The 27824-nt window shown below is 60.9% G+C and overlaps 1 protein-coding gene across 1 annotated transcript in view; it reads left to right on the top strand.

Annotated features, from left to right (window-relative positions):
* The window catches only part of CROCC2 (ciliary rootlet coiled-coil, rootletin family member 2), a gene marked incomplete at both ends in the record, with an annotated part of 41580 nt that continues 13756 nt past the window's right edge, over nucleotides 1-27824 (top strand). The window contains 21 exon segments of the mRNA XM_081142851.1: nucleotides 1-78; nucleotides 6084-6234; nucleotides 7167-7315; nucleotides 9242-9348; nucleotides 10317-10482; nucleotides 10764-10767; nucleotides 10770-10869; nucleotides 11417-11644; nucleotides 12736-12832; nucleotides 12904-12993; nucleotides 13102-13308; nucleotides 13533-13732; nucleotides 14456-14638; nucleotides 15153-15297; nucleotides 15567-15713; nucleotides 16006-16164; nucleotides 18872-19065; nucleotides 20795-20922; nucleotides 21391-21560; nucleotides 22190-22366; nucleotides 25114-25227. Coding sequence (XP_080998977.1) covers nucleotides 1-78; nucleotides 6084-6234; nucleotides 7167-7315; nucleotides 9242-9348; nucleotides 10317-10482; nucleotides 10764-10767; nucleotides 10770-10869; nucleotides 11417-11644; nucleotides 12736-12832; nucleotides 12904-12993; nucleotides 13102-13308; nucleotides 13533-13732; nucleotides 14456-14638; nucleotides 15153-15297; nucleotides 15567-15713; nucleotides 16006-16164; nucleotides 18872-19065; nucleotides 20795-20922; nucleotides 21391-21560; nucleotides 22190-22366; nucleotides 25114-25227 — 2994 coding nt within the window.

Raw genomic sequence — 27824 nt, 5'->3', positions numbered from 1 at the left:
ATGAGTTCTGCCTCCAGCGAGCCTGGCAGTGGGGATGCAGCAGAGCAGTCCCAGCTGGGGCTGGACACCGTGATCCAGGTCAGTGGGGTGGCTGCCCTCCAGCACCCTCCTAGGAGCAGGCTCCAAGGGCACCTTGAGAGGGAAGGGACCCTGCAGAGGCCACACCTCCTCGGCTCAAGGTGCTCTTTGCGCACACTCACGTGGTCAGCAAGAGCACACATGGACACACACACAGTGCAAACTGACTGGGAAAGGGGTCTGGAGGCCTCAGCCAGCTGGTGAGCCCCCTCTTGCTGAGCCTGCACACAGGGTGGGGGACGAACCGAGGACCCTCCCAGGCTGACCTCTGGATCTAGTTTACTGCTTCTTTTGCGGTGAATGAAGTGTGGGTGCCTGCAGTCCTTCCCCAGAGCTGCTTATCACCTCTGCCCATGGGTGAGGGGGTGGGACTGTCCCCAGTGTCTGTCCTGTGAGGTCTAGAAGTTCTAGTTCTGACTTTCTCCTGCATAACAACATCAACAATGACTGGGAACTGTCCCTGTGCCCCTCTCCCCTTCGTCCGGCTTCCCAGACCCAGCCCACTGTCCAGCCCTGCCATCCATCCCACCCCCCTAGGTCACCCCCTTGGCTGCCACAGCCAGGCAGCCCCACCCTGACTGACCCCAGGGGATCCCAGGCAGCAGTGACTCGGGGTTGTTCATTAACCCAGTTCTTAGAACCTCGGAACTGCCCTGGGGGTGACGTGGTCCTACATAAACAATACAGGTCCCAGGGAAGAGCAACTGCCCACAGTCGGTGCCAGGTGGTTAGATAGCACAGCAGAGTCAGCACACACATGTGCGTGCACACACACACTCACAGACACGCACCACACCACACACACACAGGTGCCCGCACAGGACAGGCGCGAAGAGCCTATTTGAGTCAGGCTGATAAAATGAGACAGGTGAGGTGGCCTGTGTGGGTGACATTCTGTCCAGCTCCCGCGGGGTCTCAGCTCAGCGGGTGGGGGGGTTTGCACACAGAGTGTCCAAGACCTTCAGGCAGTGTCCCATTGGTCCCATCAACCCTTGAGGGTTCCATCATCCCCTCCAGATTTGGGGGAAATAAAGGGTCAAGGGTGGACACAGTTGCCATAGTGACAGGCTGGTTTGTGAGAGAAACACTGGATGGCATCAAGGTCGGTTGTAGGTATCAGTGCTTGGCAAGCGTAGCTGCCCACAGGAAACCGCCATCTGAAGGCCACAAGGAGCCCTGTGGCCAACACCTGTTATTACCCAGCGGTGATTGGGATCTTGGGGCCATGACAAGGGGGTGAACAGGCAGGCAGGCGCCACAGAGCCCAGACGGGCCTGTCCAGATGGGGTGTCAGGGCGGCAGATGGGGAAACTGAGGGCCTGGGCACAGTGTGGCTGGAGGGTGGGGGGCCTCATGTGCAACCAGGCTTGAGTGTGCTCCCCATGTTGGAGAAACCTACTGACGCCCCACCTGCTCCAGCCAGAGCTGCCGTCCCACCCTCGGCAACCCCCTCCCCTTCCAGCCCCCACGTCCACTAGAGCCTCATCAGAACTCCAGCCGCCCCCGGCGCGGATTCCTGTGGCTTGTTTAGGATCTTTATCAAGACGAAAGCAGGCTCGTATGGGTTCTTTGCGTAGCACCACACCTGTGGCTCGGTGTGCTCACTGCTTTCTGGTTCTCCACACTTCCCATCCAGTTCATAGTTGACAGCCATTGGACTGGCTTCCAGTTGGGCCTGTCATGCACAGCACAGCCGTAAACATTCCGGGACATGTTTCTGGGGGCCGCGTGTGTGCATCTCTGCTGGGGACCTACCCCGGAGGGCAGACATGTGTCCTGGGTTGTGTATGTGTGCTTTTGGTGGATGCTGCCCAGTGGATTTCCACAGAGGTTGTACCAGCCAATCCACAGGGTGCTGGGGCTGCTTGCTGCACACCCTGGCCAACACTTGGCATTTCCTACGATTTTCTTACGCAGCCGTTAGGGTGAATGTTCCGGGGTTTTACTGTCATTGGCCCGATCACTAGTGAAGTTGAGTGTAGGTCCCTGTGTTTACCGGCCCCTTGGATGTCTTCTTCGGTGAAGTGTCTGCTCTCAATTTTTGCCCATTTTTCTGTTGTGGTGCTCTCTCTTGTTATTACTCTTTTTTACTGATTTGAATGCAATTGTATAAACTGGAAACAAGCCCTTATTGAAGACGTGCCTGTGCGCGTGTGCAGACTTGGGAGGCCCATCCTGCTTCTTTGCTTCTGTTCCCTCCACCTGTGCCTCCTCTGGCTGTTGATCTCTCACTTATCCTTCAAGGCCCAACTGGCCTGCCGCCTCCTCCAGGAAGCCTGGGTGGGTTCTGGGGACGTAAGAGCAAATATGACCAACTGGGTCATTGCCCTCCCCAGTGTTCCTTGACATGAGTCATTCTGCAGTTGGTGATTCATACTTTAGGCTAAGTTTTCAGTCATTTGTGTGTGACTGGTCTGAGCCCGCTGTGTGCCAAACATCAATCATGCTGGGGGCTGGGGTGGGGGCCCAGAGATGAATGAGAAGGTGTCCCCCTCATCCCCAATGCCTGGACCAATGCCTGGCCCAGATCGCCCCTTTATTATTAGTTGAGGACCAAACTGCCACCCATGAGAAGCATGACCCTGCCCCAGGGCTCCAGGGCTCAGTGAGAGAGCTAAACTGAGCAGGGCTGAGATACACATGGAGGGGCCAGGTGCTGCCCCGACACAGAGCAGCTCTTTCTTCTAAGGAAATGGAGCCTGGCGGGTGGCCACCCCGGCCCAGGGCCCTCTCTGCAGCAGCCAAGCTGCGGAAGGATGGCCAGCAGACGTCCGGTGTTGGACTTGGCTGGGGGCCCTGTCCTCAGATGTGTTCCTCAAGCTATGCCCGCCCCTGGTGAGGGTCCGAGCTACCACCTGGGGGTGCAGGGAGGCCCATGAGGGTGCGGCTGTGGAAAGGCTCAGGAGGCTCTGAGCAGGCAGGGATGGAGGAGGGAGGCGGGCGGTGGGCAGGTGTGGACTCAGGTTCCTCCGCGTGGGCTGAGGAGGGTGCCACACTGGGAGGACACGCGAGGCCAGCATGCCTGCTGGACCCTGGGAGGGCACTGGCTCAGTTATAGCCGTTGAGGGCATTTGGGGGCCCACAGGTGGGGTCCCAGTCCTAACGCTGCCACTCATGAGTGTCCGACCTTGAATGAGTCCCCAACTTCCTCACCTGTAAAGTGGCCCTGAGACGCTGGCCTTTTGGGTCGAGCTGATGGATATGAAAATGTTTACTGGGAAACCGTGAGTGGCGGGCGGCCGCCTCCCTTCACAAGCAGCACAGGGAACTCACCTTTCCGTGGACCAGCCAGGCCTGCATCCGCCAGAGCCCAGCAGGGCGGCCTCCTCAGCGCCCCTGGCAGCCACGGGGTGGCACTGCTGGGCCGGCCCTGCCCCAGCCGCCGGCCTTCTCCCCTGGCAGGGACTGGCTGCGCCCTGGAGGAGCTGGGGTCATCCCCTGGACGCGGCCTCTCCCGTGATTGTTATTTATTTTATAGCTTTATCGGTTTCAGAGGGAGGAAGGGAGAGGGGGAGAGAGAAACATCAATGATGAGCCACTGATCGGCTGCCTCCTGCAGGCCCCCCACTGGGGATCGAGCCCCAACCCAGGCATGTGCCCTGATGGGGAATCGAACCCCGATCGCCTGGATCCCAGGTCCACGCTCAACCGCTGAGCCACACGGGCCGGCTCCCGGGTGATTTTAAACGGGGGCCTGGTGCCCCTCAGGGCCCGCCGCCGGGCTCGCCTGGACCCGGGGCCCCCTAACTGGGGTCGGGGCGCGGGGAGCCTCGCCCGCCTCTGGAAGCCGCTGGGTGGCCCTGCCCTGGACCCCACCGGGCCCCCTGCGCCCCTGGAGCAGGAGCCCGCGGAGCTGGTGGCATCGCCCTCGCCGCGCCCCACCTGCGGGCCGCACCCCCCCCTGTCCTCCGAGGGGCCGCGGGCGAGGGCCCCCCCGGACCTGCACACGCGCTTCCACGGACGGCAGGCGACACCCCCACTGTCCCGAAGCGCGCCCGCGGGCGGAGCGGGGACCCCGCGCGATGCTCCTGAACCGGTCGCGCTCCGGGGGGGGGCCTCCCGGGGCCTCGGGTCCGGGGGGGCGGCGGGAGGGGCAGGGCCGGGCGGCTGAGCGGGGCCTTTGGGGAAACGGGCGTCGGCCCGGCGCCCCCTCCGCCCACCCGGGGTCCCGGGGCTTCCAGCGGCCTCGGGGCGCTGCCCGTGGCAGGGGGACCCCGCGACCCGCCGGGCGGGGCCTGGAGGAGGCGGCGGCGGGTCCGAGCCGGTCTGCGCAGGCCCCGCCCCCCCCGTGTCTCCGCGGGGTCCCCCTGCCACGGGCAGCGCCCCCCGGGCCGCAGCGGTTCGCCCGCCGCCCGCACCCGGCGCAGCTGGAGCCCATTAGGCGCCGCGCGGGACCCGCCGACCGGGACCCTCTGCGCGGACTCGGGCCGCCCCTTCCCGGCAGCGCGGGCGGCGGGCCAGGCGGGCGGGCGGGGCGGGGCGGGGCCTGCTGGCCGCCCGGCCTCAGTGTCCCGGGCGCGCAAAGGGCTCGGGGGGCGGCGCCCGCCCCGCGCCTCCCGGGGGCCAGGGGGCGGCCGGCGGTCTTGGCGCCCGGTCCGCGCTCGGCCCCAGGCGCGGCCCGCACGTCCCCTGCCCCCCGAGGGCGGCGCCGCCCCCACCCGGAGCCGGGCTGCGGGGGCGCGGGGCGGAGGCTGCGGAAGGCGCCCCCGAGACCCCCGGGGCTAAGGGCCAACCCGCCGGAGGGGGGCCCCAGCCCGGAGCGGGGCTGCGACCCGGGGAACGGCCTCCGCGGCTCAGTCCGGGCGCAGAGGGACTCGCCCCGGCTGCCCGCCCGGGCTCCTGCGGGGGTCAGAACCGGCCTCACCAGGTGTCACGGCCCAGCCGGTGTGGGGGGGCCCAGGGGTCACTCACCAGGACCCTGAGCTGGCAGGGAGGTTTGGGGTGTCACAGGTGGGGGAGCAGGCAGGGGCTCTGAGGGGCCGCAGGGAGAGGGCTTCCAGAGGAAGGAGTGTCTGGGACTTGGGGGGGTGACAGCAGGGCCCTGGTTTGCCACCGTGGAGAGCCACTGGCAGTGGACATCCATCCCCAGAACCCCTGGGAATCACCCGGTTACCCTCTAATAGTTAATTCACAGCCTGAAAATCAGACATCCTGACTGTGGCAGGGCAGGGGGGCTCACTCCTGGGTGATCTTACCTGGTCTCCAGTCCAGAGGTTTCCTGCAGGCTTGAAATGGCTCCCCCCACCCCGAGTTCAAAGGCCCCTGACAGTCCTCCCCACGGCCAGCACCACAATTAGACCCAGAAGAAAGGCCCCCCCCAGCCTGGGACCCCCAGACCAGGCGCTCCCCTTGCTGTGCCCTCCTGTGGAGCAAACGCCCCAGGCCGAGGCTGGTCAGCTGCTCCGGAGGCCACCTCGCTCTCCTCCCACTGCCCCTCCCTCCCAGGGCCCACAGGTGCCTGCACAGCTGGCCTTGTTCTGAAGGGAGGGGCGCGTGTCCTGATACCAGTTATCTGCCCCTCCCCGGTGGGTTATGTTGGTGGGGTTCAGACCCCTCTCTGGCAGCCCCCACTGTGGAAACGGAGACTGCCTGCTGCGGGTGGGCGGGGGGTTGGGGGCCCTGAGGGCCGGGCGAGGGCACTTGCCTCCCAGCACCCCTGGAGAGGTGCACGTGTGAGGGCTCAGCCCAGCCCCTCAGAGGCGAAGCAGTGCCAAAGGCTGAGGACCTAGGCCCGGCGTTCTCGGACAGGCCCTTCTCCATGCTTCCTCACTGGTTGGCCAGGTGGTGCCAGGACAGGCAGGCGCCACCCACTGTCCAGGTGGAGAAACCAAAGCACCGTCTTGGGTGATCTCAGCCTCACTCAGTCCTCTCCAGGGCATTTTGATGCCCCGGGGAAGCTCCATGGTCACACACACACCGCTAACTCCACTGGGCTCATACGGGGGTGCCTGGCAGCTGTCCAGGGGCCTGAGAGCCACAGGTGTCTATGGGCGGGTGTTTTTCAGAGGCTGGAGGACACTGTCCTGAGCCCCACGGCCAGGAAAGAAGACCGGGCACTGACCGTGCGTGGGGAAGGCTGGCGGGCCTCACCCACCCCCCTGCCTGCCCGAATCCGTGAGATCGTGGCCGGCAGCCTGGGCGAAGAGCCACCCCAAGGTGAATGGAGGTGGTGGGGGAGGTGGTGGGGGTTAGGGGACACCAGGGGAGCTGCTCAGCCAACGGCTGGAGTCCAGCTTCAGGGGGCCGAGCCCCCGCTGTCCCTGACAGGCCCCTGCTGGCCTGTCACCTTCCTGTGTGAAGAGCCACAGAGCCATGCCCTCCAACAGGGTGGCCCAGGGGGTCCTGTGTCCATACTCACTGTCCTCACTGCTAGGCCACAGGGACCTTCCCAGGCCAGCACTGCCTTTGTTTGTGACACATCTGTGACCATCAGCCGCGGTTCCACCCGCATTTGTTTCTCATTAGATGAGGGAAAGCCCTTAGGGTTGCCACTCAGGAAACAGATGCTGATCAGCCCCCTGCCCCACTCCTAGAGCTGTGCTCACCCAGCCCCCAGGCCCCCTTGAGGCGCCTCCCCGTTGCCTCGCCTTTCAACCGAGGAGCTGGCTTCTGACCTCAGAGCGTGCTCATAGCTCCGAGCCAGCCTGACGCCCCCTGTGTGGGTTGCAGGACCCCTCGTACTGAGGGTCCGTGTGCCCCCTGAAGGAACCGGGAGCTCGCTGTGTGTTAAGGAAAGAGAAGCCCCATGTGTGGTTAGAAAAGCAACTCTTTACTTGGGGATGGGATCCGGTTACACTGAATCAGCAGTTCCCACCACTTCCCAGGGCCGGGGCGCCCCCACTCCGCTGTGATTGGTTTGGGGATCACCCTGGGCATGGGTCTGTTTGGGGGTAAGGATGTTGATAAAAGGCAGGGAAGCAGGAGAAGGCCCCCTGACCGGCGAGCAGGTGAAGCCCAGAGCGTGGAGTCTGCCTCCCCCACATCCAGTCCCGGGGTCAGACCAGCCGGCAGTGCTACCCTGAGACCAGGGCTGTGGCTGCAGTGGGGGCCTGGGCTGGCCCCCCAGCGGACCCCGGTGCCTCCTACAGGGCTGCGGGAGCTGCCAGGCGCCTCGGCACAGGTGCAGGAGGAGAGGGAGCTCCTGCAGGAAGAGCTGTCCCGGCTGGAGGGCCTGCTGGCCCAGGTGGGCACCGAGCGGGATGAGCTGGCCAGCAGATACCACGCGGTCAGTGAGCGGGTAAGTGGCAGGCCAGAGGGTGGCAGGCAGGCCCAGGGTGAGGTAGTGACTGGCAGTTGGACCAGTGGAACCGTCAGCAAGTCTCAGGATGTGCGTCAGCCACAGAGTCCAAACCCTGGACAACAATGAGGAAACTGAGGCTGAGGTGGAAGGTAAGGGCAGGATGGTGCCAGGCCACCCCTGGCTCACAGCCCAGCAAAGGCATTGACTTGTGCCAGCCTGCCTGGGAGCCCTGCAGGTCCGCCTGGTCAGTCCTGACCATTGGCCCAGCACCAGCCCTCAGCCAGCACCTGCCCAAGCAGGGAGGGCCGCAAGCAGTCGGCAAGGGAAAGGAATTGGCCCCAACCCTCAGGCCTAGCTTGTGGAGAACTGGCTCCACCCCCAGCCCCACCCCTTCCTGACAGCCGAGGACCAGCTGTGACCCTCCTCCTGGGTCATCCATGCTCTGTACCTTCCAGAGTGACCAGCAAGCTGCAGCAGGAGGCCTAGTTGGTCATAAGGTGTGAGGTGGGGGGGCCTCCCATTATATGTGGGGAAACCGAGGCAGAGAGGTGAAAACACTTGCTCAGAGCCTCTTTCCTGTATCTGCCACCCAGGCATGACAGCTTCTGAGGCAAGACTGGATGAGGGGGGCCGGGCCAACAGGGTTGGGGGCTCAGAGGCCCTGCTGGGTCAGCCCAGCCCTGCCTTTGCTGTGTTCAGATCCCCCTTGCTCCATGTGGCAGGACAGATGACCCCACTCTCCAGATGAGCAAACAGAGGCTCATAGCAGCCAGAGTGCCCAGGGCCCTGTTGCCATTACTGGGGCTGAGCCCACCACCAGTGACAGTGCCCTGTGCCAAGTGCCTGAGGGCCCCAGGGTGGGGTGCCCTTCGCCCCAACTCCCACACTGTGGACACCCATTCTCATGGTTGCCTGCAACCCCAGGGAGCCTGGGGCAGGGCTGTGAGGTGAGGGTCCTTCCCATGGGGTTTGGGGCAGAAGCCCTCAGAGGCGCTCCATGAGCTGCCAGCCCTCCCAGGGCCTTCTGGGGCCCACTGGTGTGGGGGAGGGGGTGTTCCTAGCACAGGGTGGGGAGATGTTGGGAACTGGCCAGTGGGAATAGAGGCCACAGAAATCCTGCGGACAGATCAGTAAACCTCATGAGTCAGACCTGAACTCCCAGGCCCAGCAGCTCGGCACACGCCCGGGCTCCCTTGTTCTGCACCAGAGAGGCAGAGCCTCCCACAAGTTCCCCAGGCGAGTGGGGGTCAGGGTGGACAGCGAGACTGCTTCCTGATGTCTCCAACCCCCGTGGCAGCCCCAGCCCCTGGATCCACCTGGGACCTCTACCCCCTCCTCTCTCATCTGGCTGGTGCTGAGGAGGGGACACTTGCCTTCCCGCACCCCTGGCCCTGCGTCCCCAGCCTCTGGCGCTCCTGACCTTCTTACCTCTCAGCCCCCCACCAGCCTGCCTGCAGGCCTGAGTCCCCTCCCCTGACACCCTAGAGTGTGCTCTGAGTCAGCACATCTGAGGGGACTGGTACCTCCTTTCTCCTAAGAGCCCCAGGGCCCCCATCTGCTCAGGCTCTGGGGCAGGCCTGGTCCCACATGGGGGGGTGGTTCCCGCCCACCTGCTGGAGTTCTGAGCATAGGCAGGAGGAGCAGCTGGAGGGTGGGACCCCATACTCGTTCCCTGTCACCGAGGATGACCCCAGGGCTTCTCTGCAGCTGGCTGTCCTGCCCCCTAAGTGGCCGATCCAGACCCTGGAGGCCACCCCCTAAACTGGCTGCACACCCTTGATGCAGGGGCAGGGTGCGGACGCCCACCCATCTGACCCATCGTGTGGAGGAGCCTGAGCTTCTCCAGACCCACACCCAGCTTGACCCCAGCCCCTTGGGAGGGCTTTGTACTGAAGCTGTCCCTTGGACTAATGTTCCTCTCAGCTGCAGGCCCGGCTGCAGACCACGGAGGCCCGGCTGCGGAGGTCAGAGCTGGAGCACAGCGTGGACCTGGAAGAGGCCCTGGGCCGTTTGGAGGCTGCAGAGCAGAGGTGAAGCCAGGCGGGCACAGCAGTCAGGGCTGCAGGGAGCTCGGCCATCACCCCGAGAGGCAATGGACCCCACTGTGCCTTGGGGCTGTGGGCCAACCTCTTCCCAAGGTGGCTCTAAGTCGAATTCGCCTGTAGGAGTCAGCTGCAGGCTTCGGGGCTGCTGGGGGGACCAGCGGGGGACTGAGGGGGCAGAGCAGGGTGGGGACCAACCCTGCATGGCCTCCGGTGTGGGGTGCAGGTCCCACAGGCCATGAGGGTCTCCCTGGCCCTATACCTAAGTATGTCCCAGGCCTGAGCCCTCAGTGTCTCCACCTGCAGCCCTGGGGGAGGGTCAGGCGTGGAATTTTTCTACTTCCAGCACTCGCCCATCCTTGGGGACTGGACAGGGAGGAGAGTGCTGGGAAGCCGGTTGAAAACTAGTTTTGAGGGGGAATTACTGAGTGGAGGCTCACGCCCCAGGAGCAGAGAATGTCCTGCTGTGGCCTTGCTGCCTGGCGGGGAGGTACTGGCTCTGGAGGGTGGGTCCCCCAACATGGTGGGTTTGGCATCCCTGAGTGTAGCCACCTGCAGATCTGTCCTGGAGAAGGCCCCCAGGTCACGGTGGGGGGCTGCCCCTCCCCCCATCCCCACATGCCCCACTGCAGGATGGCACCTCCCCCCAGCCCTGCCTCTTTTCTTTGTCTCGGGGTTCACCTCTGCACCCAAGATTGAGGAGCCAACCGCAGTTTTGTGGGGGCGGAGCCAGGAGAGCTCAGAGGGGGAGAAAAAGGGGGCTAGGGTGGCACCCAGATGCTGGCCCTGGTTTGGGGGCCATTGGGGACCCACCACAGATGGTCAGTGCTGTTCAGGGGCATGCAGGGGGTTGTCCTGGTGCCGGCTGGGCCCAGGAGGTTCGGGGATGGGACTCAGAGCTTCTCTAAGCAGAGCCACCTGCCCACGTCCCACCGCTGTGGTCCCTGCCCTTCCAGGAGCACCGGCCTCTCCCAGGTGAACACCCTCCTGAGGGAACAGCTGGAGCACATGAAGAAGGCCAACGACAGGCTGGCCGACGAGCTGGCCCGGACGACGGGCAGCGTGCTCCACCTGCGGGGCGAGCTGGAGCTAAGGGAGGCTCAGCGCTGGACCGAGAGACAGGTGCTCCGGCCTCCACCCCCTGGCAGGGACATGGGCTCCAGGGCCTGTGGCTGCTGGTGGGGGGCGGCGGGGACTGGGACAGGGACAGGGGAAGCTGGCCTCAGCTGTGCTTCCTCCCGGGGCAAGGCACTGGCCATACTGCTGCAGGACGGGGTGGGCGGGTGGGGCCTGGCCCAGTGTGACAGCTAGAGGAGCAGGTTGCGGAGAATGGATGGTCGTAGGGCCCCTCACCGCCGAGGCCTGGGCTTGCACCCGAGGCGGGCCCAGGCCCTTCCTTTCAGACTCAGAGTCACGCCTGGGGCTGCAGCCCCGGGAATTCCTCCTCCTGTGGAGACAGGTGACAGCGCTCCGAGCACACCTGGCTGAGCTGCGATCGGCCTCTGAGAGGTGAGCCAGCCACCCCACCCGGGTGGGGGAGAAGGGGCATCTGGCGGTGGCCCAGGCGGTGGCCCCAGGATGCTCCCATGGGCACAGACGTTTTGTCTCACAAACCCCTGCCCCAGCCCTGCTGGACCTCGGGGGCCCTATGGGGGTGGAGGTGGGGCTGGAGGGGGAGAGGGGGAGAAGCACCAACACACAAAGGGCAGCAGGTGAGGGTGCAGGAGGGGAGGAGTTCCCTGGGTCCTTGCCGGGTACCTCTCAGGCCTGCCCTGGGTCATCGAGGTACCTATCAGCACCCCGTTTGCACACAAGAAAACTGGGCTCAGAGGGTCCATGTCGTCTGTGGCCTTGCCCAGCTCTTGCTCACCCCTCCCCTACTGTTACATGAGGACAGTGGGAGCCTCTCCTGAGGATGGGGGTGAGGGGTCTGCTAAGGGCAGAAAGCAGGACCCATGTGACCAGACCCTGCCCCTCCCAGCCAGGGTGAGACCCCTTGGGCCTTGAGCCCACGGCGGGTCCTGAGCCTCCCCTGAGGGTGCCGCCTTATCCCCAGGGGTCTCTCTGACATGCAAGCAGAGGCAGCCAGGACAGCCCGGCGCCTGCACACGGCCTGCCTGAACCTCGACTCCAACCTGCGGCTGTCGGCGAGCAGCTCGGCGAGCGCCCTGGAGCGGCAGGGCCTGCATGGTGCTTGGCTCGAGCAGCAGCTGCGGGACAAAGTGCGAGAGATGCTGCAGCTACAGGGCCGCTGGGATGCGGAGAAGGTGGCACTGCAGGCCAGGTGGGACCCAAGCGGGCGAACACACAGTGAAGGTTGGAGGGGAGGCACCCTGCGCCTTCTTCCTGTCTGCCCAGCAGCCGGGGTTCCCAGTGGTAGGCAGTCGTCATTCTAGGGGCCACGTGACATTCCCATGGATGGAGGAGTCCAAACTCCTGAAGCAGCCCTGGAGGCCAAAATTAGAGCTTCCCAATTGTAAGGGTCTCTGTGGACACACATGGACTGTCCCTGTGGCTGGTTCCCGAAAGTGGAATTTTCAGGCCTAAAGCACGCCCTTCAGGAGAAGGCGGCTGGGCTGGGCTGGGCCCACCTGGGATCCACACTTCAGAGGAAGCATGGATATTCTGCACACAGAACCCACGTCTAGGGCTTGAAGTCTGTTTCCTTCGGCAGAAAACGGGGAGACAGCTTCCCACTAAAGACCACAGGGCACAATTCCACAGAGCCCGGGTGCCGAGAGCTCATGTGGCCACAAACACTCTGCCAGGCTGACAGGATAAAGCCTGCCCTCCCCTCAGGGGGCCGGGAGCACATGGGGTGCAGGTGGCCCAGTATATCCTGCAGGCGCAGCACCCCAGGCCGGAGCAGAGTGCCTGGGGCCACGGGAAAGGAGACCCAGGTGCCATGGGGAGCCAGGCGCCTTTGAGAAGAAAGCGGGTCCTGGGAAGGAAGGAGTAATCACATCCTCACTCACCGTTAGACTCGGGGTGGCTGAGAGGTGGCCCAGGCAGGGCAATGGCACGCAAAGGCCCTGAGTGAGCTCTGCATCTGCTGGGCCCCAAGGACAGGGCAGGACCACAGAGGCCACCAACCACGAGGCTGCAGAGCTGAGTCAGGGTCAGCGTGGGGGCCTCGGATGCCGACCTTGGGGTCTGGGCTTTACAGCGGGAGTCATTGACGGCTAGAGTAGGAGAGGGGTATCTGATCAGACCGGGGACCGAGGCCCACTCGGACTGATGTGCCAGTGCCTGAGCCCGGCCACACCACAGGCGGAGGAGTGGGATTCAGCCGGGGAGTCTTCAGGGCCAGCCTTCGCCTTGGACTCCGTGCTCTGCACTGACCACTCTGCATCCCGACCCCTGACTTTCCGGCAGACTCTCCGAGCAGACTCGGCTAGTGGAGAAGCTCACAGAGCAAAACTCACAGAAGGAGCGAACCATCTCTTCCCTCCGAAAGGACCTTCAGAGACTGGTGCGTGGGGCCTGGGATGCAGCGGCTCCGGGTCGGGCACGTGCCACCTGCTGAGGGTCTGCTCGGTGCAGGAGTCCCGGCGGGGTGGCGGCCAGCTGGCGGCAGACAGCCTGAAGGAGGAAGTAGAGTCCTTGCGGCGTGTTTTGAGCATCATCATGGAGGTGCGGGCCATCTCGGAGGCCCAGGGGGCTCCCCTGTCTCGTGGGATAATCCGGAAGGTCCCCCCTGGCCCTGGCCCTGGCCCTGAGCGCTCTCCCCGCACCATGAAGGTGGCCCAGGCGGACTCGAGGGGCCAGGAGCTGGCGCAGAGCAGCAGCCCTGACAGGGAGAAGGCTCGGGGTCCACGGAGGAGCCCCCCACGTATCTCGTCCCCTCAATGGGGCACATCCCCACCGCGGGCCCGCTCCCCATCTGCCCTGGACCCCACACTACAGGCCGTGCAGACAGCCATAGAGAGGCGGCGGTGGCAGGAGCAGGTGAGCAGCCAGTGCAGAGCTGTGCCCTGGTCCCCACCTGGGCACGGAACCCACGGGGTTAACAGGTGTGGCAGCTGGGCCCACCCCTGAGCAGGACCCACAGGGCTGCCCCGGAGCCCCACAGCCCCCAGGAGGGGCTCTGTCCTCAGTGCATCCTTTCTGGGGCCTGTGGTCAAAGGCCTGTGCAGGCCGGAGGGGGCTCATGTCACGCCCGCCCCGAGCAGGAGCTGCGTGTGCAGCTGGAGTCCTCCCAGGCGGTGGCGGCCAGGCTCCGGGAGCAGCTGTCCGAGAGGCAGCGGGAGCTGCGGGCCTGTCGGAGGCTCCTGCAGGAGCGCGAGCAGGAGCGGGAGGACCTCCTGGACAGGCTGGAGGCGCAGAGCCAGGAGACGCGGCGCTGCAGGGCGGCCAGCAAGCTCCTGGGAAGGTGGCTGACCGACCGGAAGGGCTGGGTAGGGCAAGGCGGGCTGGCCCGGCCGAGGCCGGACAGAGCGGGCAGTCCCAGCCTGGAGTGCTTTCCCCACAAGGCCTTCCGCACAGAAGGGAGAGGGCCGTGGTTCCTGGGGACAGGTGGGCCCCTCAGCGTGGGGCAGGAGGGCCGAGTCCAACGGGGCTCAGGGGCCAGGGCCGGAAGGCGCCGCTGAGGTCATGTCCCTGGCTGGTGGGTGATGTGTGGTGAGGACTCAGTGGGCCAGCTTCACGCAGGGAGCTGGATCTGGAGGGTCCGGGGCCCTATCAGGACAGGTGAGTAGGACAAGCAGATGTGGAGCAGGGGAGGGCCCAGGTGGGGAGTGTCCGTTCCTTCCAGCAAGTTCCACAAGGACTGGCAGAGCCCGGCAGGGGAGGCAGAGCACTGAGTACAGGGTCTCACCAGGAGCAGCAGCCTTCGTGTTTTAGGGACCCACAGGGCCACCAGGAGGGGACAAGCCGCTGGCCACGCCGCCTCGCAGGCGTCCTGGGGCTGGAGGAGGCTAGATCTTCTTCGCCCCTCCACACATTTCCCTGAGCTCCTGCCCCGAGCAGCACCACGCCTGGCACCCACCCTGCCCTGCCCGCTCTCCTGGCAGTGGGCTGAGGCTGGAACGTACCCGGTGTGGGTCTCCCGGCCCCTCTGCCAGTGTTGCCCCTACCTTGGCCTCCCTGCCCCCAGAGAGAAGAAAGCTCTGGAGACGGAGTTGGAGGAGCTGAGGGGCAAGATGGACTCTTGGGCCGTGGACAAGCAGAGGCGGGAGGCCGAGAACGCCGAGCTGCAGAGAAACCTCCTGCTCTGGGCGCAGCAGCGGGAAGAGCTGGAGCAGCAGGGCGAGCGGGGCCGCAGGGAGCTGGAGACCAGGTGGGCTGGGCAGGAGCTGTGAGCCTTCGGGCTGAGCCGGCCTCCTGTGGGCCTCAGTGTCCGCACCCAGTGGGAGGACCACTTCCTTAGCAACCTTGCCTCGGGGAGCGGGGATGCCCAGTGAGACAGCGGGGGTGACAGGCTCTCCAGGGTCCCTGCAGTCTGGGCCACCACCCCGACACCCACCCAGCATCCCCCCAGCGCCTACCCCAGCACATCCACCACCCAGGCCCAGGAGAGAGGGTGCCGCCAGCATGTATGCACATGCCTCACCCAGGCGAGTCCACTGAGGCATAGACCGAACCCCACCCCCAGCCGGGAAGCAGGGTCCTGGTTTGGATGCCACCCTGTGGACTCCCCAAGTTCAGGCCTCCAGAGAGACCCAGGGCTCCTCTGGGGCTCCCTGGGCTTGGAGGGAGTTGCAGATAGCCACCCTGCCCACTGGGTCCTGTGAGGTGACCCGTTGTGCCCTGAACCCACCTCACACCCTCTGCCTCTGATTTGGGGACCTTAGTCAAGGGCACCTGGAGCAGCTGGAGGAGAAGGTCTCAGGGCTCAAGAAGGAGCTGGTGTCAGCCCGGGAGGCACTGAATGCAGCCCGGCTACAGAGGGACCTTCTGGAGAGTGAGAGGGAGGCCCTGCGTGGCACGCTGGCCCGGGTACGCCTGTCTCCCACCTCCTACCTCCCTCTCTCCCACCAGGCCACCCTGTCATCTCTCCTGGCTGCAACCTTAGCACCCAGGAGGCTGCTCATTACCCCAGAGGCCTCCTCAATGTGGGATTCCCTTCCCCTGTCCTACCCAGACCTCCAACTCGCACACACCCATGACGAGGGGCTCACTCCCTCACTGACACCAACAGCTCTGCCTGGGAGAAGCTCCTCCCTGGCATCCCCACTCAGGGTGACCGGTGCCCTCCCCTGCCCTAGGCTGAGTCCAGCAATGCTGACCTGGAATTGCTTGTGACCCGGCTAAAGTCGGAGGGGGTGCAGCAAAGGGACTCCCTGGCCACGATGGCCGCCCTGATGGAGGGCCTAGCTGAGGATAAAAGCAACCTGACCCACCTGGTCCTGCAGGTAAGACCAGGGCCCAGTGGGTGGCCTTTGTCCTGGGCCTCACAAGTCCCAGCTCTGGTCTCTGAGCCCAGAATCCTCCCTGCACCTGTTCCCCCCCATTTTCCATTCCCAGACTGAGCGCAGGTTTCGGGGGAAGAGGCCCACACAGGGACAGCAGCCGGATGGGCCCGTCAGGCCTTCGGGAGGGGAAGCCACACCTACCTGGGCAGGCCAGGGAGGGGTGGTCAGCCCATGGGGGCTCTGGCACCTGGGGCATGGACCGGACGCTGACCCCCACCCCCACCCTGGGCAGCTGCAACAGGAGGGGGATCAGCTGCGAGAGCAGGAGCGGGTGCTGAGGCAGGAGCGGGCAGGCGCCCGGGAGCGGCTCGAGCAGGCCGAGCAGCAGCTGCAGCAGCTGGAGGGGCGGGCAGACCGGCTCCGGCAAGAGAGGGCCAAGCTGCAGGACCAGGTGGGCCAGGGGAGGGGTCTGCAGGGCTCCTGGCTCTGGACCCACCCTGCAGGGCGGCCCCTTCCTCTCTGTGGTGTGGACAGGGCGCAGGCCACCTCACCCCATCACCCGGCTCAGGACGTCAGCGCCAGGGCTGTCTAACTGCAGTGCTGACTGACTGGGCAGGTTCTGTGGTGGGGGCAGGGGGCAGGGGGCAGGGGGCAGGGGGCAAGGGGTGGGTTTTCAAAGAGGAACCTATAAATCATGCCCAGCCCAGTACCAGAATTCAACATGTCACCCTCAAGTGTGATGTTTTCTGTAGCTGTTTGATAAATGTCCCTCATCCGATTGACAATGTTCCCATTTGTTCTTTTAAATTATGAATGGGTTTCGAATTCTGTTCACATTTTTTCTGTATCTGTTAAGGTGACTATATCATTGTTATTCTGTTAACGTGAATGATATTGGTTCACTTTTTAATGGTAAAACAACCTTGCCTGCCTGAGACGAACCCCACTTAGTCATAAGTTAATAGATATTTTATATATTTTTTTATTAAACTTCATAATATTTTGTGAAGGATTATTGCACGTATAATAAGGAATGAGGAATACTGGCCTATGATTTTCTCCTCTCGTAATGTTTTTGTCAGATTAGGAATCGGGGCCTCCTAAAGTGAGTTGGGAAGTGTTCCTCCTCTTCTGTTTCCCAAAGCGTTTTAAAATTGCTGGGTTTTTGGTTGTTTTTTTCTACATGTTGGTAGAATTCACTAGTGAAGTTATTTGAATCTGGAGTTTCGTTTGTGAGAAAAGTTTCAATAACAAATTCAGTTTCTATAACAGATAGAGGGCTACTCAGGTTTCCTATTTACTCTTGTGGCCATTTCTCCTGCCGCATGTTGCGTTTGCCCTTGGCCCCTAGGGCCCTGGCCCTGCATCACGTGAGAGCTAACAGATACTCCCAAGGGGAATGTGAGTAGAACGTCGGGCCCACTTGAATATGTGTCTCTCAGTAATCAGGCCCCTTTGGGTCTTGGCTGCCTTGGTATCTCTGCAGCCTTCACACTGATATGCTGGAGGTATAGTGGGAAGGTTTTCTACCTGCTCTAGGTGGGATTATTGGCCTTCAATAATCTAGTTCACCATTATCAGAAGCAGAAAGTTCTGGTGTTTATGTGTGAAGGATATTTTTGCTGGGTATAGACACTAGGGTAGTGAATATTTTCTTTCAGCATTTTTATGGATTCATTCCACCATCCTCTGACTTTCATTGTTGCTGTTTGGAAGTCAAACATCAGTCTTATGGTTGCTCATTTAAATGTAATGTCTGTGGGGTTTTGCCCCCCTGATTTTTAAAGATTTTTTTTTAATTTTGGTATTCAGAAACAGTATGGATATATCTACGTGACATTTCCTTTGAATTTATCTTTTTAGGGTATTGTGGCTCAGTTTAAATCTGTGGCTGGATGCATTTCATTAAACTTGCAAAATTCCTGTCTATCTGTTCAAACATTCTCTCTCCAATTCTAATTATACAGATGCTGGGCCTTGTCCTATGTGTCTGTTATACTCTTTTCTGTATTTTCCATTATTTTTTCTCTTCATGATTCAGTCTGAATACATTCTTTTGTCTATCTTCCAGATTACTAGTCTTCTGTCTAATCTGTCATTGAAACATTATATTTATTAATTTTGATTATCGTGTTTTTAAATTATGTTGTTTGTATTTAGTTTCTAGTTCTACGGTGAAATTCTTCATGTTGCTATCCATCTTCTTGAACATTTAATCACAGCTATTTTAAAGTCTGTGTCTGGGAACTCTAAGGAGGCAGGAAGGCATCTGTGTTAATTTGATGTTCTTACATGTGGTTCTTACATATCTCCTGATATGCCCGGTAATGTTGATCAAATATCATATATTTTAAAACTATAGGAATAATTTGATGATGCTGTTCTTCCAGAGAGGATTTCCTTTCGGTTCTGGCAGGCAGTGGGGGTAGATGATCACCATAATCCATCCCTGAGGAATGGTCTGTTCTGATCCACCCGACTACAAGGGTGAAGCCCTTCTGTGAATACAAGTAGAAAGCTAGGGTGTTTACCAGGGCCCTTCTGCTTCCATGGCTCAGAATTTGAGTTTTTGGACCCCTGAGGCCATAATACTACCAGAAGCTCTCCTTGACTTCCCAATGTCTCAGCCAAAACTTTGAGATCAGCGCACGCTCTGAAGAGGGACGAGATGCCGGATGGTGGGCTCCTTCCTCGTTTCCCTCCTCTCCATGATCTCACACAGCTCCTTCCCTCCCAGCTGACCTGGCAGCTCCCAAGGCCTTGTTCACATTCTGTGATGTATTTTGTCTAGATTTTCGTGATGTTCTTGGTGGAAGTGTTAGTCTGCAGCAATCGGGTCCTCTGTCACTTTGTACTTCCATTTCTGTGCAATGTTTCCTGCCCCCCTGGACACTTGTGGCTCGACCAAGGTTAGCATGTAGGCTGGCGGCTGGGTATGCTCGGTTCAGTCGCTCCTCCATCATGGTCAGAGTGGAGGCCCCTCTTGTGTTAGCACATGAGCACTCGGAGGTCCCGTGTGTCTTACATCCCCGCTCCTCTTCCTTTCCGTCCATGTTATTCTGTGTGAAACTTCTCCTGAAGGCCTTTTCCTTGAAGACGTCCCCCACCCCTCCCACTCCCTCTTTTTCTGCTGGACTTTCCCCTTCCCCCTCCTCTAGGTCACATGCAAGAAACAGGCCCTGGAGGAACAGCTGGCCCAGAGCCTGCAGGACCAGGAGGCCCAGATGGACACTCTCCAGAGGGCCCTGCAGGAGAAGGAGGCCTTGTCTGAGGAACGAGCCCAGCTGCTGGCCAAGCAGGAGGCCCTGGAGACCCAGGGCCAGCTCTCGGCTGAAGAGGCAGCTAACCTCAGGTACCCACCGGGGCCTGTGGGCAGGGTGTGTCTGCATGGCCTTGCCTCCGGAGAGCCTGCAGTGTGGCAGGGGGCAGGCATTCGCTTAGCAACCGTAGGGCAGGGGAGTATGTCTACTTGGCAGAGGGGCTGTGAGTGAGGGGCCAACACAGTGCCTGTGGGGGGGAACATCTAGAAGAGGTGGATCCAGTGAGCGCCCTGGGGTGACGGTCCTGTGAGAGGTGGCTGCACTGGTTGGTGGTAAGTGGCAGAAGGAAGACATGGAATTGCTCATGGATCTGAGAAGTTCAGCCACACATGGCTTCAAGCAAGGCTTGCCCGGGCCCCCTAACTTGTGGGGGCTGCGCGTGGGCCGTTTGTGTTCGGTGTCTGTGGTGTGTGCGTCGCCCAGCACAGCAGAGCAGAGCAACAGTTAAAACTTGCTCACCGGCTGGTTAATACTGATGTGTTGGCTTTAAAAATTCAAAACACCTCCCCTGAAATGGGGGCTGCGGTCAGGGCTGTGCCTCAACCCAGGTGTCCTCTGGGCAGAGAGGCAGAGGCAGCTTTTCCTGTGATGGAGCCACACGTGCGGTTCTGCTTCTTGGAGCAACTCTTTTTTTAAAAAAAATCTTCACCCAAGGAGCTGAGGATATTTTTTCCACTGATTTTTTAAATAGAGAAAGTGTACAGGAGGAGGTAAGGGGAGAGGAGAGAGAGAGAGAGAGAGGGAGACCAATGTTAGAGAGACACAGCAATTGGTTCCCTCCCACATGTGCCCCAACCCAACTGGGGGCAGGGATCAGACCTGCAACCTAGGTACAGGCTCTTGATCAGGAATTGAACCCGTGACCCTCTGATGCACAAGCTGACCACTGAGTCACACCGGCCAGGGCTCAGAGCAACTCTCTATGTGACAAGAGAACAGGGAATAGAGTTTCTTCATTACCACCAACAAATGCACCGTAATTCCCATGACATTCTGCCGTCCACCAGCACCGAAGCCGGGTGCCATTGCCCAGCCGCAGTGAGCGCCCCGTGCGGCATTGTTGGTTCAGTGCGTGTCTAAGGTGCTGACACCTGAAGGTGGGGTGTCTGGCTCCAGGACAGTCAGCCTAGCCAGCACTGCATCTTATCTTTACTTTAATCTTTTGGTAATCGGATGCGTGGTTGTGATTTGAATTTCTTTGAGTACAAATAATGTTGAGCAAGTGTCATATGTTTATTAACCATTTGTGGGGGGTTTTGAGAATAACAGTCATTTTTCTCATTTTTCTGTAGGGTCAGCTGACTTTCTGTCATTGATTGGTAGGAGCTCTTTGTATATGACGGCTGTGGACCCTGTGTATATTTAGTGCAGTGTTTTTCTTCAAGTCTGTGCCTTGTCTTTTACGTTGGTTTGTGGGATCCTTTCTGCATGGAAGCTCCCCCTCCCCATCTTCTAGTGTATTCACACCTGTCGGTCTCTTTAATTTTGTCTTCCAGTTTTTGTGTCTTTCTTACGAAGGTTATAAAATACCCTTCTGTATTTTTTTCTACTATGTTTATAGTTCTAAGTTCTTTGGTGGTGGTTTTATTTTTGCATTTAGCTTTTAATCCACTTGAAACATTTTTGTGTGTGGGATCCAATTTGTTTTACAGATTTAAGATGAAGGAGATGTCCTCTGTTTGTTCTCTGACTTATCCGCCTGGCCTTGGCGGACACTGGGATCACCCGGTGACTGGCTTGCTGTCCAATGGTTCTCTGCAGGGCCGAGCGGGACGCACTGGAGAGCAGCCTCTATGAGGCCCAACAGCTGGCAGAGCAGCTGCAGGCGCAGCAGGAACATCTAGAGGGAGAGGCCCAGAGTGCCCGGTGTGCCCGGCAGGCCCTGCAAGGTGCTCCAGCAGCTCCTGCCTCTCCTCTCCCCATATGGCCCAGAAGGGCCCCTCCTGTGGAGTTCAGTCCCAGGGTGCTGCTCCCACTGCCTGGCCCCTCAGGAGGGGCACCAACTCGGGCCTGGAGCTCCCGTGGCTGAATGGGTCCTGCCGCTGCTGTCTGTGAGGGGTGGCCCTGCCCGGCCTGCTTCCCACCCTGGCCTGGGATTCAGCCCTGGGCCAGCATGGCAGCCCCTGCCCCATCCCTGAGCTCTCACCCCTGCTCAGCCCACCCTGCCATGTAGGCCATGTGTGGCCCACCCAGCCCATGGGCCGGGCCATAGCCAGGACACACACGCTGCTATGGGGCTCTGTCCTCACCTGCTCCTCAGAGTGGGTGGCTGTCACTCCGCAGGGGGTTCGCACAGGCCACAGGGCAGACCATGGCATGGGTCCCCGGCCGGTCCCAATGCACCTGTCACTTTGCAGTGGAATTGGAGCAGCTGAAGAGTGCCTGGGAAATCCGGGAGACAAAGCTGGAGTGGGATGTGGGGCAGCTGCGGCGGCAGGTGGCACAGCAGGAGCGGGAAGCACAGCTGGCCCTGGAGAGCCAGGCACTGGCCCACCGCGAGGACCTCGCACGGCTCCAGAGGGAGAAGGTCTGCTTCCCTGGGCCACCAGCTGCCACTCCCAGGAGCTTACTGTGTCCCAGATAATGCAGACTCTCCGGGGAGGGGCCCTAGGAAACCAGGCAAGGGCGAGGGGGCCAGGCCACACTGAGGTGAGGGCCAGAGAGGACCCTTCATAGGTCAGGTGGATAGCTAGGTTCATGGGGCTGAGCCTGTGTGGCCAGGTCCTCTCCCTCACAGAAGGGGCCAGCCCTGGGAATTGGCCGACCTCGCCACAGTCTGAGGCCATAGCTAGAAGGCACTTCATTGCCCATCTGAGCCACACACACACCCCCCGTCACAGGCTCCTGTGGGCTTTGATTGACACATCCACACATCGTGGTTTCTATGGTGCGTGGTGCACTGTGGAGGGCTCAGGAATGGCCTGTGAACTGTTACTTCATGTTGGATAGAGGAGGTGGAGGCCCAGAGAGCCCCTTCGCAGCTCTTGCTCCAGTAACACTGCGTGAGACAAGGGACATGCAGCTGGTTGGGCTGGACAATCCCGGGGGCCCTGTCCTGCTGGTGTCCCGTGAACCAGGTCTCACTCAGGACCACAGGCTGGTTTAGGTGTCCTGACCTGTGTGGCCCTCACAGCCTATCCCTTTTTCTTGGCCCAGGAGACCTTGAGTCTGTCTCTGACAGAACAGAAGGAGGCAGCAGCTTGCAGGCTGGAACAAGAGAAGGAGCTGGTGGCAAGAAGTGCAGCCACGAGGGAGGCTCTGAAGGAGGAAATTCAGAGCCTGAAGCACGAGCGGGATGAGAGCCTCCTCCAACTAGAACACGAGATGCAGCAGGTGATGGGGGGCTACGAGGCAGTGGCCATCCTCACTTCCACTCACCTTGCCTCTTCTGACCCCACAGGAGGGCTGTGTGTGGGCAGCCTGCTATTGTAGTGTTGGCCTTACAGAGCCGGCCGGAGGACAGACATTCACCCACCTACCCATCTACCCACTCATCGATCCATTCACCCAGCCATCCATCCATCCATCCATCCATCCATCCATCCATCCACCATCCATCCATCCACCCATCCATCCACCATCCATCCATCCATCCATCCACCATCCATCCACCCATCACCCATCCACCCACCCATCCACCCATCCATCCATCACCCATCCACCACCCATCCACCCATCCATCCATCACCCATCCACCATCCATCCACCATCCATCCACCCATCACCCATCCACCCATCCACCATCCACCCATCCATCCATCCATTTATCTGTCCATACTTTCATCTGCCCATCCATCCATCCATCCATCCATCCATCCATCCATCCACTCAACTGTCCCTCCACTTGTTCATTATTCGTTTATTCAACTGAATGTCCATTCTATCCACACACTCATCTGTCCACCCACGTGCATGGCCATCTCTCCACATACTCAATTGTCTGTTCAGATACCTCACTGTACTTCTACCCATCAATTTGCTTGAACATCCCTCTGACTAGCCACATGCCCAGTCATCGATCCACACCACTATCCAACCACTCACTTGACCATTCATCTCTTCCTTCATTTAAACAGCCTTCCCTCTGTTCACACACTCAGCTGTCCATTCATATCCACTGTTCATCCATCTGTCTGACTGTACATCCATCTATCTGATTAGCCAGCCATTCATCCATCGATGTACCCAGCCATCAGCCACCCACCTGACCATCAGTCCATGCAGACAACCACTGGCCACTCTCCTGGCCACCCTCCATCCCCCGGCTGTTGAGATTCAGACACTGGGCATGTAAAAGTTACCCTCTGGGTCCAGGCCCTCCAGTTTACTGCAACACCATGAAGCACTCACTGTTCAGTGAATGGAAGGACAAGTAGGCGCAGTCACATGTTGTCACACAGTGGGACACGACTCTCAGGTGTTGGCACAAATGACAAATCCCAGGGGAGGGAGTCACAGTAGCAGGAGTCACCAGGGTTTATTGCCAGACTCCCTGCATTTCTAATCTGATTCCCACAACACTCTGAGGTACATGCTCTTACTGGCCCCATTTTACTGGTGGGAAAAGTAAGGCTCACACATGGCGACGGCCTTGCCCTGGGCTGCGCGGCACACCTGCCGGGCCCTGGGCCTGTGCTCTCGGCTGGTCCACTGTTCATTCCCTGAGAAAGAGGAAGGAAAGGTTTTGCAGCTGTGGCCACATTTTGGGGGTAGGACCATAAAGGAGGAGCAGGAGGTTGGGGAGGGAGGGAAGGGAATTCGGGGATGTCTGCGCAGAACCCCTGAGGTTCCAAGATTCACCAGAATGATCTTCAGAACTCAGGAAAGTGCTACACTTACGATCACAGTGTTATTTAAAGGACACGAGTCAGGGCCGGCCCAGTGAAGAGACATGTGGGACGAGGTCTCTCCCGTAGAATTGGGGCACATCACCCTCTGGCACAGAAATGTGGACAAGCGTTTTCACTGGGGTCCTCGCATGGTTGTGGTTCACGAAACCACTGGCCACGTGGTGGGACTCAGTCCCCATCCCGTCCCCGGGGCTGGGTGGTCTCAGTGGCCCACAGCCCCAGTGCTCTAATCCACTGCTGGGGGGGCACGGCCAACCTCTCCCCAAACGCGTCAGGCAGCCATGAGTCACCTCTTAGAGTAGTTTCAGGTGTGGTCCTGGGACCCAGGAACAAAGACACTCCTCATGTGCGGAATTCCAAGGGTGTAGAGGCTCCCCCCAGAACAAGAACCCAGACCAAGTCTTTGTTATGAAGGAGCCTCTCGAGATCGCTGTGCACAGAGGAGCAAATAGAAGTTCACGTTGCGACCCCACCTCTGTAACACAGAGTCCGAAAGGCACACGTGTGGTCCAGGCCTTTCTCTTCCTGGGGTAACCTGTGTTGGGGACCTTTCCACATCCGTGTGCTCGAGGTGTGATCATTCCTCTCACAGCCAAGGTGCTCAGGCGCTTGGGTCAGGATTTTGTTGGCCTTCTACCTGCGGACGTCTGGGTTGTTTCTGGTTTGTTGCTGTTATGAGCAATAAGCAACGACCCTGAGCAGGCCATCCCGCACGTGTACACGCACATCTCCAGGGCCCCACGGGCCTGGGCCTCCGGAGCCCATGCACCTGTGACCTTCAGGGTCATTGCCAAATTCCTTCCATCTCCTGCAGCCCTCGGGGGCGCTCACCTGCATCCCTCACTCTTGGCGACACGCAGCATTTTCAGAGGCTCAGATTCATAGAGGTCCCCACTCTGTGCTCTGCGGGAAGCGATGCCTGGAGGGGTTGGGGGCTCGAGGGGAAGGGGTCTGTGAAGCCCTTGACCTGCGCTGGTAGGAAGCAGGTGTTGGACAAGTGCACTGTGGGGAAGGGCCAGTGCACCCGGAGGACAGGGTAGGTAGAGGGGTGGTGCTGCCTGACTGCAGGCACAAAGGCTGGACCATGTCAGATGGGGCAACAGGCTCCCACCCAGCTCCCAGATGTGGCTGTCCTTGGGGTGCTGCCCCCTCCAGAACAAGGGTGTGGAGCCAGGAACATGCTGTGTCCCGCCAGGGGCTTCAGCACCCAGCACCCCACTGTCACACTAGGCGTTGTCTCTGAAAGAAGCAGAAAGGAGCCGGCTGAAGCAGGAGCTTTCAGGTGCCACAAGGGAACTGGAGCGGGTGTGGCAGGAGGCCCACAGCCAGCAGGAGCAAGCAGAGGTGAGCCCCGAGCCCCCATCAGCCAGCCCCAGGCACTGGCAGGCCCCCAGATGCAGCCTTTCCGCCTGGTCCCAGGGATACATTCCTTTCTATCCTGGCCCCCAAGCCTCAGCTTTGGGTACATCCAGGTCTCCTGCTGGGAGGGGACATTGTCCTGTTGGGATGGATGGGAAAGAAAGGCCGAGAGAAGCACATCTAGGGGTAGGTGCTGAAGGGTAAGTGCCAGTTCCTGCCCCCCCCCCCCACGCCACAGGCACCAGGGACTCCGCCAGAGAAGGGAGGGCCTGGGCTGCACATGAGCCAGCGGCAGAACCCAGGCCTGTGTCCCCCACACCCACTGGCCCCCAGCCTTACCTGTCCGTGCATTTGAACATAACTGCAGGAAATGGGACTCGCTGGAGGGGCTCCTTCCAAAGGAGAAACCAAATCAGGGGAGGCCGAATTTACCTGAGGCAAACCCTCCCCGGGAAGGACACCCACGGAGAGTCCTGTGGAGCCTGGAGAGAGGCAGCCGGCCACAGGCCAGGAGAGACCCCAGGAGGCAGCCGCCTGCCCTCGACAGTGGACAGAGGCCTGGAGGCTGCTGCAGGCAGCCAGCTGGGGTCACCTGGGACCCCTGACTCCTCTTCAGGAGCCTACGTCTGGGGCAGGCAGGCAGCAGCAACTAGGACTCTGGGAAAGCAGTAACTCTGGGGCTTGTGTCCTTACCCCACGGGTGGGGCTGGGCACCCACTGCCGTCGTTGACAGGGTGGCCTCAGCCCATTAATGAAGTGGGCAAGGCGGAGGCAAGGGTCTGCTCACAGGGGGCGGTGGTCAGAGCGAGGTGACAGGACACAGATGGAGAGGGAGCTCGGGAGCACTGCCTGCGGCTGGGGTCGGACAGCTGCCCTGGGGGCCAGCCCTGAGCAGACACAGGCTCCTGCCTTTGTCCCTCCAGCCCTGGTCCCCTTCCATGCCAGTGCCTCTCTTTCATTATTAACCCGGGGTTATCCCTTTCACCTGGTCCCTCATGTGTCCCTGTCCCAAGGGCACATTCAGATGCTCCCTTGGCGTTGAGTGAATGACTCGGGAGGAGTGAATGAGCTTGGGGACGCGTATGGACTGTGCTGCCAGGCCCTGAGCTGCAGGGACTGGAAGTCCTGGCTGGGAGGCCCTGCAGTTCACCATGACCTGCGGGCAGGGGGCAGGGGCTATGCGGTGGACAAGGGGCTGCAATTAGGAGCTGGCTGCCTGGTGTCTCTGCCCCTCCTACCTGTCAGGCGCCTGGATCCCAGTCACTCTGAGCAGAGCAGGGGGGGCTCCCAGCACCCAGGAGAGCCTTGCCCCAGATCCTTGCTCCCTGTAGCCCCCTCAGGCTCTGTCCCACCCCCTGGCCAATGGCCCTTCCATGGACACGGCCAGAAGGGGTGTGAGGGGCCCTGAGGTTGTGTTCTCCTTCCTCCCACCCCCGCAGATGCTCCCTCGGCCCCTCCCCAGCATCAGGAGACTAAGAAAGCCCCTCAGACCCTGAGAGCTCCCCCCTTTCCCAGATCTCGGGGCCTGCTGGGGGCCTCCCCTCTCTGTGGCTGAGTATCCCCCTGGGCTGCGGACGGCCTGCCAGCCAGCGGGCTCTTCAGGGAGCTCATTAAGTGTTCTTCAGCCACCTCGGCTTGGAAAATGGAAATGAAAACCCACCGAGAGGGGAGGGAGGGAGAAAGGCCAGCCAAGGAGCACCGGCTGTGGGTGATGTAAGAACGAGCCCACTGCGGGTGGAGGGGCTGCGGGGCTGTGTCCTGTCACCCACGGTCCTGGGGGCGGGAGGGGGGTGGCAGGGGCCATCCTGGCCCAGCCACACAGCGCCCACCAGAGCAGTGCCTTCGGCCCCCAGTCACAGGAGTGGTACAGCAGGAGCGAGGACAGAGGAGGCTGCTCACACAGAGCAGGAGGCGAGAGCTGATAGAGCCCAGTGCCCTGGGCAGGGGAGTGGGGCATGTGTCCCAGAGAGGGGTGCAGGGAGGCTGCAGGGGCTCCTGTGCCTCCTGGGAGCAGGAAGCCTGCTCAGAAAACCCTCAGACCAGCCTGGATCCCAGCAAAGGGGCTGGGCTGGGCCTAGGGCTCAGGTGAGTAGGTGGCATCCTTGCTCTTGGACAAGGAGTCACCTCTTCCAAGTTCCCATCAGCCCCCAGGAGGAGCATCTTGGGTGCTGTGGCCACAGGGGAGCAGATTCTCTGGGCTGAGTCCTGATATTCGAGGATGTCTGAGCGACCTGAGTGTGGCCTGTGGTCCACGCAGCAGTGGCCCCCCTGAGAGGCAGGGACTGTGGGTGTCACCTGATCCTTCCTGCGGGTTTGAAAGTTCAGGAAACCGAGGGTGAGGCTGACAGAGGGGCTCCTATGGTCACCTGGACCCTGGGACAGGGCCAGTCTCCCTCCCCCAGTACTGCCCTGTCTACTGAGGGGCATCCAGCTTTTCTTGCCCTATGCTGATGGGCAGGCCCTGGAGGCACCTTCTCTGGGACACCCCAGGCCAGAGGGTGCAGGATGTGGGGTGATCCTCTTATGCTACACAAGCCTGAGAGGGCAGAAGCTCAGCTCCTGGTGCAAATGCCAGCCCCACC

This window comes from Miniopterus schreibersii, assembly GCF_964146895.1.
Source record: "Miniopterus schreibersii genome assembly, chromosome: 7".
NCBI lineage: Eukaryota > Metazoa > Chordata > Mammalia > Chiroptera > Miniopteridae > Miniopterus > Miniopterus schreibersii.
This window is presented reverse-complemented; position numbering and strand designations above follow the sequence as displayed.